General features: G+C 49.7%; 1 protein-coding gene across 1 annotated transcript; it reads right to left on the bottom strand.

Moving 5' to 3' along the window:
- Positions 1–4,084: 4,084 nt before the first annotated feature.
- On the bottom strand, positions 4,085–7,892 carry LOC103566555 (protein S100-A15A). Its single transcript, XM_008543015.2, has 3 exons — positions 7,654–7,892; positions 6,583–6,797; positions 4,085–4,443 (listed from the first exon to the last, which is right to left on the bottom strand). The coding sequence occupies exons 2-3, from the start codon at positions 6,730–6,732 to the stop codon at positions 4,267–4,269; spliced, it is 327 nt and encodes a 108-aa protein (XP_008541237.1). The 5' UTR covers positions 6,733–6,797; positions 7,654–7,892; the 3' UTR covers positions 4,085–4,266.
- Positions 7,893–12,189: the final 4,297 nt, after the last annotated feature.

Raw genomic sequence — 12,189 nt, 5'->3', positions numbered from 1 at the left:
TAGAATGGTGGTTGGCAGGCCTAAGGGGAAGGGGGATGGAGGTTGTTATTTAATGGGTTAGAGTTTCAGCTACAAGAGGATAACAGTTCTGGAGATTGGTTGCACAGCAATGTGAATGGACTTAACACGACTGAACTGAACAGTTAAAAATGGTTAAGATGGTCAATTTTATGTGTATTTTGCCACAATTAAAAATTTTTTAAAATGTTTAATGCTTCTGATAAAGATCAAGGCTGCCCCAGGGAGAGAAGCCCGCCGCGTCCTGCCCTACCCACTGATCTAGATCATCCTCAGGAAGCACAGGACGTCCTGGCCTGATCAGACCTGATTCCTATCCAAATTTATAGGACCACCCAATAACCGGACCTCGTCTGCACTGATACCATTTTAACAATTTTTCATGATCTTTCCTTTGTCTTGTAAAGAAGTAATTCACATACCCATGCCTTATAAATTTAGCCCTACCCTCAACCCATCGCAGCTCTTCACTGCCCATGGGTCTGTCCCCGTGCCATTCTCTGAATAAAGGAGCACTACTACTAGACCTTGAGAGTCCAAGAAATCTTTCTTTCAACTCCTTGGCTTGCCAAGCCCACATCACTTCCATCTTAAAAAAAAAAAAACATAAAGAATCTACCTTATAGAGTTGTGAGGATTAATAATATATGCAAAATATTTATGATTTGTGGAAATATGTATTATATTTTAATAAAAAGTTTACATAAAACATATGTAAAGCGCTTAGAGCAGTGCAGTTAGCAAGCACTGAGTGAACAGAAATCGTGATTACTGCCCTGGAAATGTGCCTGGCTCCCCAGCTGGACTGTGAACCCTCAAAGATCCAGACTAGACCATCCACCTCTGTCTCTCCAGGACCCAGCACAGTGCCTGGCAAACACAGTAACAGCAACAACAATCAACTAATAGCTAAGATTCACTGGGCTTCTACCACAGGCCAGGAACCGTTGTAAATGCTTTACTTATATCAGTCGATTTAATTCTCACAATAATCCTATGAGGTATGCACCATGATAATGCTCACTTCACAGATGAGGAAACTGAGACTCACAGAGAGACACAACATTCAATGCATCAAATAACCAAAGTGACTTACGACGTGATGTGACATCATCCACCTCTTTGCCAGTAAAGTCCTCCTCGTGCCTCCTGATCCAGTCCAGGCACCATCTGCTCGAAGTCCATCCCTGACGCTCCTTCCCCTACCCTATCAACGCTGAGTTAATTCCTGTCTCCTCCATGCTACCCAAATCCTTACACATCGCAGCGGTGGCCCTGCTATGTTATGACTCCTCTGTTTATTGTCTGCCTTTTCTTTGGGACCAGGTGCCCCTTTAAAGCAGAAACCACATCACACCCCTAGGACCTCGTACATACTGCGTGCTTAATTAATACTTATTGAGTGGATACGTTAATGCAGAATTGAACGTTTGATCTATTCCTTATCCACTGCAGAAATTCCCTTTATCAAACCCAAATACATGAAATCGTTTTTGGAACAAGGCAGAATATAAATCTATCAAGTAAATGCAATCTAGCTTCCTTGGCAAGAGGTTAGTGAAGCTCTTGACAGGAAAATAGGGAAAATTCTGACATATAAGTTTCAACCAATGATCAAGTGCTTCGTGCACACCTGTTACTCACCAGGTCCTCTCCTGCACGACCCAGGATAATAGCCCCTTACCCCAAGGAGCACATCATACTTTCAAAGTGTTTTTTGCCTCCGTTCACTCATTTGATAACCCTGTGAAGTGGACATTACAGGTACAATTATCCTGTGACAGATGAGGAAACTGAGGCATGGGGAATTACTCAAGGTCCTTCCTATGGGCATGTGTTCTGCTTTGTCTTGATGCTTAGGTGCCAAAAAGCACACATTAGAACAAGCAAGGTGGCTTTCCTGAGACTCTATGTAGGATTTGTTCTCCAACCAGGGATGGAGCTCGTGCTGACCTCTCTCAGTGGGAGTGGTGATGAGGTTGATGGAAACGACAGCTTCCCCAGACCCTGACCCTTCAGGAGACACCTCTCTTGAAGTCACTCCCTTGAGAATGGCCCTGGTGGAGACAGCTCTCTTCTCCAGAAAGTAAGGGAAACAGGCCCCAGATCCAGTGAGGGAAACTTATGGCAGACATGAGCCATGACCTCCTCCAGCATTGTGTGCTTGTCAGTGGAGCATGCTGACCAGCGAGGCCATGAAACATCACCCCCAGAGATGCTCCCCATGAACAGACAGCCCTAGGGGCTCCAGGGGGAGCAAGGGCCAGGTTGAGCTGATCTAGCAGAAGAGGTTGTCAGGAATTGGGTAAGCGCATTGGGAAAAAGGCACAGCCTGTAATCAGACTGATGGACGGACGTGGGGCAACCCAGGGGGAGTGGAACCCGGTCCTGTTTACAGGAAGGAGTTCAATCCCAGGTACATGTGCCAACAGGTCCCATCAGGTCGTGCCCAAGGCTGAGGAAATGAGGATAGAGCAAGCAGAGCCGGTGGAGAAATCCCCCACAGGCAGGGGCAGGAGGAAGGCAAGGAGAACCGGGCTGAGCTGCCCGCTTAGTACACAAAGGCCTGTGGACCCCGCTATGTTTTAGGTGAGACAGGCAGGAAGAATCCTCCCCTGCGTCTGGGGGAAGGGTGACCGGAGTCTCCCGGCCAACTCTCTCCATGTCTGAACATGACCACCAGTAGGAGGCAGCACCGACCTGGGTCAGCAGATTTCCAACCCACAGGCCCTGTTCCTGAGTCCCTTCCTCCAACACTCACTGGACCCCTGGGCACTCGGAGATGACAAGGCGTGGTCCCTGGCTTGGTGGAGGACACAGACAGTAAAACCCAACAACGGGGCAGCAGGACTTGCACCTCCAAAGGGGAAGTTCAGACCCCATGGAGCACGTAGGAAGGTCCAGAGGGAAACAGGTGGGCGCCCAGCTGAGTCCTGAAAGGCAGGCATTGGTGGACTGGCACCCACCTAAGGGAATCGCTGGCAGGCCAGGCCCAGGAAGCAGCAGGGTCAAAATCCTGCTTCAGAGCCTGACTGATCGGAAACCAACGTCGCCCCGCTCAGCCCACAGGGCGCTGCTCCTCTTCTTTGGCACACAGACCCAGTTGGGAGAGGGAACCGAACCAAGTCCCTTAAGTGACTCCCCCCCAATCATTTGCACATGGGAGCCAAGCAGAAAATCGCCCATCATTCTTTTAAAACTCATCACTTCTATCACAATAAGCTCAGGACATGGGTTCCCAGGCCATCCTCAGAGAAGAAACCCACCAAGATGGGTCCCAGCAGGCAAAGGACACATTCCCAGAGAGATTCTGCATAAGATTCCTGGGCTCCCAGGGTGAGAGAGAGAAAAACAAACACCCGAGAGAGAGGACAAGGGGAGGATTCGGATCAGTGAGTCACAAATAGCCCCAAGTTGGAGTAACGCCCACATCCATGATCATTTGTCATTAGTAAAAACCAGACCCAACCCTTCTCCTCTCCAGGAAGCCTTCTCTGATTGGCAGTTCCCAGGTTCCACTCATGGCTCTTCCCCATTACAGGCTGGCTTGTCAGGTTTGCCTTTGTCCCCAACTCTGACTCAGCATGTGTAAAATCCACCTCGCAATCTTCCCTCACACACTGGCCCCCACGACCTCCACCCCATGTCAATCACCAGATCATCTTCCCCACCCATCCTGACCCGTTCCCAGGCCCAGGCCTCTCCACCTTTGCACACTGATTCACGGGCGCTCTCCTCCAGAGCAGGGAGACCATCAAAAGTGGGGTCCATGTCCAGTGTGCCTCTGCCCTCCTGGCTCCTGTCCCGTATGTCTGTGGAATAAAAGAGTGTTGGAAGCATTACTAGTGAGTCCTAGCCTCCTTGTCAGAGAGCAGGCTCCCCAAGAAAAGAGAGTGCTCCTCTTAGACGGAAAGCTGAGGGCAGGGGCTGTCTCCCCTGCCAGACAGGGGATCCTGGAAGCAGGAGCTGTCTCTCGCCCAAAAAGGATGATCTCCATGATCGGACCAAACCTCCACTTTCTGGTACCATAGCAGATGCCCAGATCCACGAACTGAACAGACCCGGAAACATCTACGGTGTTGCTTTATTCTCTTCCCTCACAGCTGTCCTTTCCACAGACGTGTACATGCACGTGCACAGATGTGGGCACACACAGACACGCACAGCAGAGCTCTCCATTCAGCTGCCCGTAGTCAGGTTACACCTGCTCCTCGGGACAGGCTCCCCAGGAGGCTGCCTGTGCTCCCTCTAGTAGAGGCTGTGCTGGGAGCAGTAGTGGGCGCATAGCTGCTGGTGGTACTGCAGGTGGTAGTCCTTCAATAGCTTGCCCAAGATGTAGAGGAACTCATCAAAGCAGATCTGGTTGTCCTTGTTCTTGTCTGCTGCCCGGAACAACTCGGTGATGTAGTGCGGCTCCTTCCGGCCCTGAGGAGCGGGCAGAGGGTCAACCGCCGGCCCAGGCACACAGCCCCCCGGCAGATGGCCAGGCCTCCACCACCTACTGGTGGGAGGATGGGGTGGGGTAATGGTGGCATGGCCCTGCCTGCAAGAGGCTTGCAGGAAACAGCTCATCACTCAAACAGTTAGTGGCCAGGACACCATGGGCTGCAGAATGAGGCTGAAGAGGCAGAGGTGTGGGAGGTACCTCAGCTAAGTGGACCTGGGGCCGTGTGGGCAGACAGAGGGTACAGGCTGGGCACCACTGGCTGGCTGTCTGTCTGTCTACGGTTGCTGAGCAGGGCTGAGGCGCCTGGCACCTCCTGACACAATTCATGTCTGTCCACGTCAGTGGCTGTTTAAGCCTGTCTTTCCAGCTGAACTGCAAGCCACCTCTCCCACACCCCGTGGGGACAGCTTAGCCCAGGGTCTTTGAGATGGAAGGCTGTGCCTTCAGCATTCAGAGGGGGAGTTCCCTGGGGCCAAGCCCACCCGTCCCTCATGTCTGCATCTCCAGCACTATTGTGAGGCCTGCACTAAATAGGCTCTATTATTGGTGATCAGCAGTTACTTGTGGCACTCTGCCTGTGTCACCTATAGAAAGTGCAGAATGAGGAAAAAGACAAAGCCATGGGCCCTGGAGCTGTCCAAGATGTTCCAGGGCAGGTGGCCCTGAGGGCTGAGGACTGGGCATGGTATAGGCGAAGAAAGGAGCATTTGAGGTGGGAGGGACAGCAGGAAGGAAGTCAGGGGTCACAGCACAGCGAGGGGAGTAGACAGGTGAGGAGGGGAGGGAGCGCTCCCTGGGCAGTGGCAAGGAAGCAGGTTGCAGCAGGATTCAGCCAGCGGGCTGAGGGGCCCAGTGTGGAGCCGGCAGAGAGCCTCAGGGGAAGGAAGTCCTCGCATCTGCAAGCAGCTGTGAGCCTGGACAGCAGTGGCCATCCCAGCAGGCAGATTGGCACCCTCTGTCCCCCCACCACCCTGCCATGATCCTCCTATAATCTTATCTCCTCAAAAGCTAGCTGAGCTGAGAAACGGGAGGCTACCTGCCCTGGGAAGGCTCACCTCAGGCCCCCCAGGCTGGTATCTGTCCGCTCTGTGCCCAGGTATCTGTCCCTGTATCCCGGTGGGCCGTGAGCCCCCAAGTGGCAGACCCGGGGTGCCCTTGCATAGCCCCACAATATAGGCAATTGGCCATGGAGAGGAAAAGATTTCTCTAGAAACAGAGGCCTAACCACAATCACCCTAGTCCCCCCTCTGTGACCCTCAGGGCCACGCTCTGGTAAACTGAAGGCGAGACTGTCTCCTCTGATGTTTCCCACAGGGAGGCAAGGGGGATGCGAAGTGACCAAAGGAGGCGCTTCTCCTGGGAGGCAGCAGCCTTGAGTCGGGGCAGAGACCTGCAGTCCTCTGGAGACGACAGTGCAGAGACCCCTGGGGCACGGCACCGAGGGCAGAGGGCAGTGCCCCACAGACATTCCTGCCAGCCCTGCTGTCCCCCAGCAGCACAGTGTCACAGGGCTGGGCGTGATGACAGAGAAGATGCGCACCTGAGGAGGGTGTCTGGGCCCGGCCTGAATTCCAGGGCTGGCCCCCAGGCTGGGCTGAGAGACCCTGCTAACAAGAGGTGGGAGGGGAAGCTACACTTCTACCCCCACAGCAGTCCAAAGTCTCTCCCCCAGGCATGGGCACATGGGAAGGCTTACACTAGACCCCAGGAGAAGGGGCTGGCGTGCAAAGGGCAGTCAGGGGGCAGGGTGCCCACTGAGGGGACCTACAGGCAGAGGGAAGAATTAGGACCTGTTCCCTCAGGAAGGGACAGGCAGAGGAATAAACAGGTTTGGGATTAGGACTGAGTTTCGGGGATGAGCTGTGTTTGGGCTGGAGCGGGGCCAGGCAGGGAGCTTCAGGAGAGCAAAGGAGGGGAAATGAAGCGGCCAGGCCCGTCCTCCCTCTGGCCACAGATCCTGCCCTCCACACTCCCTCACTTGCCCTCCCATAGTGGACATTCTCTTGGGAGATGGCTCCATTTCCTACACCTTCACCACTCACTTCCAACCCACAACCAACCCTACCCCCGTCCCCTGGGCCCCTCTTCATCCCCACCTGACCACAGACCCCACGCACCAAGCTCTCCATGAAGCGGGGGACATTGTCCATGAGCAGGGCCTTCAGCTCCTCCAGGGACAGAGTCTCCACGTCCCCTTCCCGGGCCGCGTACTGGTGGTAGCAGTGGATGATTTGGAAGAGGGATTCCTCTGCTGGCGTGTCAGTCATGGCAGCCGGGGACAGGGGGCAACTCTGGAGATCCAGGGGTGGAGCAGCTGGGGACAGTGGGGAATCTGGGAAGAGGCAGTGACACCTCATCTGGGTCAGCCCACTTCAGGACAGGCGCTTTCTCCAAGAATCTTCTGCCCTATCGTCCCTGCCCATCTTCCTGCACCTTCCCTCAGGGCCCCTCCCTGAGCTCTGTCTGACCCCTTACAAGTGGGGCTCAGAGTCCCTGGCCTGCAGGAGACTTTGCTGCAAACTCTCAGGACCGAGCTCTGTCCCCCCCTGAGACTTTGGCTTCCTGATGACAGGAGCTGTGTTCTCCACCTCCCGGCCCTGCCCTCAGCTTAGGAGTCACCCGAAGTCTCTTCGAAGCAAGACACTGTTTTCCAATGGAAAATTTTTTAAACCACTTGAGAAGGAAATATCTCCACAACCACAGACTATTTTATACCACAAAATATTAAAATAATTATACCACCCAGAACCCCCAGCCCTGCTCAAGTGTTGTTGCTGTTTTCCTTTCTCAGTTCAATGTACAGACCACACATGGGTCTCTGTCTTTGTCCCCACCACTCCCTGGGCACGTGACCCTCTCTGAAGGAGTCTACATGCCATCCACACAGCCCCTTGGGCGCTGAGTTTCCATGTCCCTCCCAGAGCTTCTGTGTGTTGGGCTGGTCAGTGCTGGGGAAGCCAGGGGCACCCACAGCCTCTCCTGGTCGCCCTGCAGCACCCATCCAGCGCTCTGCACACAGGGGAAGGACTGTTGCCCGCGACCTTCCACTCCCCACTTCCCACAGAGATGAGATCCCTGTTTTCAGGAGGCAGGGTTACCCTCCGGGTCAGCAGCCCTCCCTGGACTCTGTGCAGACACGAGTCATAGGGAACGCCCACCCCTACAACTCTCTTGGAAGAGATGCTGACCTGTCGCTGTTGGGGCGAAGCTGCTCCGAATCCACAGTCCTGGCCTGTGGTTTATCTTAGAGGTTCTCTGTGCTCAGGCAGGAGGCAGTGTGTGACTCAGGCAGGGGCCCCACCACCAAGTCTCACATCCTGCCCATCCTCGGTGCCTCCAATTACGGCAGCCAGTGTTGTGACTCTTCACAGGTTCTTCAGCAGCTTGACGGAGCCTTCACTGCATTCCTGAGATGACAACACATGACACGTGCTTCCTACAATTAACTCAGCTGGTTTCAGGGACCCACCTTCCCTCAGAGCTTGACCAGAAGCGTCTCAGGACATAGAAGCTAATGCTATTCATCTCCCTGCCTCAGCGTTCATCCTCCTAGCTCCAGGGCTTGGGTGGAGTCAATCACACAACTTAAATACATCCTCCTTGGATGTCCCTCCTCAATGAGTGAGCCCCCAACTCCACAGTCATGGAGCACATTCATTCATCCCACAAATATTTCTTGAGTCTCTACAGTGTGCCAGGTCCTCTCTAGGCAAGGTGAGTAAGACACAAGGCCTGCTCAGGGTGGGGACGAGTGGAGGGGACAGAGTCACACACTGGCAGGATGCACTCTGAACATCACTAACTTAGTGACACGAACAGGGTGCCTTGGGCACCCAGGAAGGAACACCTTCTCCCTGGGACATCTTCTTCCTTAGGGAGCTACCATTTGTGTTGGGATTTGAAGAAAAGATTTAGCTGCAAGGAGAAGCATGGAGAACTGGGCCCTCCAGACAGAGGAAAGAGCCTGGGCAAAGGCTTGGGGTTATGGACGAGAGCGGCCTGCTCCGGGGAGGAGGTCCGCAGGGCACATCATGAGCCGTTAGAAGAAACAAGGCTGGAGAGACAGGAGGAGACAAAACGTGAAGGGCCCTGTGTGCCAAGCTAGCGCTGCAGCTTTATCCTGTGCACAGAAAGAAGCTAATAGGGGATTTTTAAATTGGTTGGGTGATGGTTGGGAGGTGAGAGAAGTAGTAGGAGCAACTTTGTTATGAGGAAATAACCGACCCCGGTGTGGAAATGACCCTACTCTAAGGGGCCCAGATTTGTAGGCTTGGCCTCCATACAGGCACCAGCTGGGCCCTTGAGTGACAGGTTAACTGCCTACCCCCATCTCAAGCCTTCTCCCAGCCAGCCCCTTCTACCTCCCCCCACCCCACCCATGCATCTCCCCAGGAGGGTCCACAAGGCTGTGAGAAAGACTCCCAGAAGGGGGCGCCAAAGGACAGGTCATTGAACCAGGGATTCCGTCTACTCATCCCTGAAGATTTGAGAAGAGAAACACTTGAGGCAAAATTTTTTCCACTTTGCAGGGTGAACCTTCATCTACCCAACATCATGATTTCCTCAGCAAATAGTGGTTCATCAATACACTTGTATGTCTCTAAAATAAATCAGGGCTCAATTTTCTAAAGGGGAAAACAATTTGGCAATGCCAAGCTAAAGTCACAGAGAATTTCATTGAATACCTTTGATTCAGCCATTATCTCCTGGGAATTTATCCCAATAAAGTAATTAAACAGAATTTGTTTTGTTTTGTTTTTTGTGAGGAAGATTGGCCCTGAGCTAACATCTGTGCCAATCCTCCTCCATTTATGTGAGATGCCACCACAGTCTGGCTTGACAAGCAGCGCCAAGTCTGCCTGCAAACCCTGGACCGCTGAAGCAGAGCATGGGGACCCAACAACTACGCCACAGGGCTGGCCCCTAAACAGATTTTTAAAAGTGACAATAGGAAAATGTTCACCACTGCAGCATCTATAGCCAAGAAACAAAAATAAAAATTAAAACCTTGAAACCACCTAATTAACAAATTCAGTACGCCAATGTGTCCTTGGACAATCACTGGATAATAATTCATCCCTCAAAAGGCATTCCATGTTTGACCTAGAGCTTGTTGGGGTGGGGGTCATATTGTACCCCTTTTTTCCCCACTTTTTGTTCACTCTGGGACAAAAACGACTCCCCACACGGTCCCAATGCACAGTGACAATCTCCTCCCACAGCTGTACTGTAACTGCCTTTTCACTTAGTGCTCGGCTGTGGACATCTCACACTCAATCAATGCTAGTCTGATTCTTAATGAGTGCGTAGCAATCACTTGTTTGCATGTATCAAACTTTGTTTTATTAATCCATTATTGGTAGACATTTAAATTACTTTAAGTTCGTACATTGTAACCAACTCTTCTTTAATGTTGATATTTCTTCAGAACCTTGCCATGTGTGCTAGGTGCTGGGATAAGGGGGAGAAAAATGCATTGACACCCCCTTCCCCTGCCTGAGCCGCCACCGTGCACCACCCCCTCCCCCTCGCCAGAGCTGCCACCCACCTCCTATAACCACATACAAGCCCTGAAAGCCCAGCTCCACAGCCACCTCGCACACACCTGCACCCTAACACACGTGTCACCGCTGCAGCAAGCGCACCTATGTGCCAGACCCAGGAGGATCCCCTCAGCCATGACTGCCTGCTGGAGGGGAAAGGAGAACAGGAGGAGCCCAGTAGCCCTCACCACCCTAATATAAAAGTCAATAGACACCCTTACCGTGTTACGGTCATCCGTATGTGTCCAAATATTTACCTTTACCTGAGAGATTTATGCTTCCCCATGTTTTCACATTGCTGTTTAGTGAGTTTTCAGTTCAATTTGAAGAACTCACTTAAGCATTTCTTGTAAGGCAGGTCTAGTGGTGACAACGTCCATTGGGTTTGTTTGTCTGGGAAAATAAAAAAGAAAAGCCAGTGACCTAATGGCTTCATGAATGAATTCTACCAAACATTCAAAGAAGAATTAATACCAATGCTTCTTAAACTCTTTCAAAAAATAGAAGAAAGAACACTTCCAAACTCATTTTATGAGGCCAATATCACCCTGACACCAAAACCAGGGAAAGACACTACAAAAGAAGAAAACTACAGGCCAATATCCCTGATGAACAAATATGCAAAAATCTTTAATAAAATCCTAGCAAACTGAATTCAATAGCACATTAAAAGGATCATGCACCATGACTAAGCGGATTTATCCCAGGGATGAAAGGATGGTTCAACATATACAAATCAATCAAGGTGATATAACATGTTAACAAAATGAAAAGAAAAGAAACCACAGGAGTATCTCAATAGATGCAGAAAAGGCATGTGACAAAGTTCAATACCCATTCGTGATTAAAACTCTCAACAAAAATAGTTACAGAGGATCTTAACATAATAAAGGTCATATATGAAAAGCTCACAGGTAACTTCATAATCAATGGGAAAAAACTGAAAGCTTTCCCTCAAAGATCTGGCACAAAGATGCCTACTCTTGCCACTTCTTTTTAACACAGTACTGGAAGTCTTAGCTAGAGAAATTAAACAAGAAAAAGAAATGAAGGGTGTCCAAATAGGAAAGGAAGAAATAAAATTCTCTCTGTTTGCAGATGACATGATCACATACATAGAAAACCCTAAAGACTAAACAACAACAAAAAAATCTGTTGTAAGTAATAAACGAATTCAGTAAAGTTGCAGGATACAAAATAAGCATAGAAAATTATTTCTATATACAAACAACAAACTATCCAAAAAGGAAATTAAGAAAACAATTTCATTCACAATAGCAACAAAAAGAATAAAATACTTAGGAAATAAATTAACCAAAGAGGTAAACGACCTGTACACTGAAAATAACAAAAACATTGATGAAGGAAATTTAAAAAGACACAGATAAATGGAAAGACAACCTATGTTCATGGATTGGAAGAATTAATATTGTTAAAATGTCCATACTACCCAAAGTCATCTACAGATTCAATGCAACCCCTATCAAAATCGAAACGGAATTTTTTATAGAAATAGAAAAACAACCTTAAAATTTATAGAATCACAAAAGACCCTGAACAGCCAATGTAGCCTTGGGCAAGAAGAACAAGGATAGAGGTATCACATTTGCTGATTTCCAAATTCATTTCAAAACTGCAGTAATCATAACAGTAAGGTACTGGCATAAAAACAGACATACAGACCAATGAAGCAGAATAGAGAGCCAAGAAACAAATCCATACTTATAAGGCCAAATGATCTTCAGCAAAGGTGCCAAGAACACAAAATGAGAAAAGGATAGTCTCTTCGATAAATGGTGTTGGGAAAACTGGATATCCACAGGCAGAAGAATGATATTGGACCCTGATCTCACATCATGTACAGAAATCAACTCAAAATGGATTAAAGACCTGAAACCATAAAACTACTAGAATGAAAACATAGGGGGAAAACTTCTCAACATTGGTCTGATCAATGATTTTTTAGACATGGACACCAAAATCACAGGTAACAAAAGCAAAAATAGACAAATGGGATTACATTAAATTAAAAAGCTTCTGCACAGCAATGGAAACAATCAATAGAATGAAAAGGCAACAAACAGAATGGGAGAAAATACTTGGAACCATACATTTGATAAGGAGTTAATACCCAAGATATATAAGTAACTCATACAACTCAATTGCAAAAAAAATTAAAAT

The sequence above is a fragment of the Equus przewalskii genome, unplaced genomic scaffold (genome assembly GCF_037783145.1).
Source record: "Equus przewalskii isolate Varuska unplaced genomic scaffold, EquPr2 ChrUn-10, whole genome shotgun sequence".
Classification (NCBI taxonomy): Eukaryota; Metazoa; Chordata; class Mammalia; order Perissodactyla; family Equidae; genus Equus; species Equus przewalskii.
This window is presented reverse-complemented; position numbering and strand designations above follow the sequence as displayed.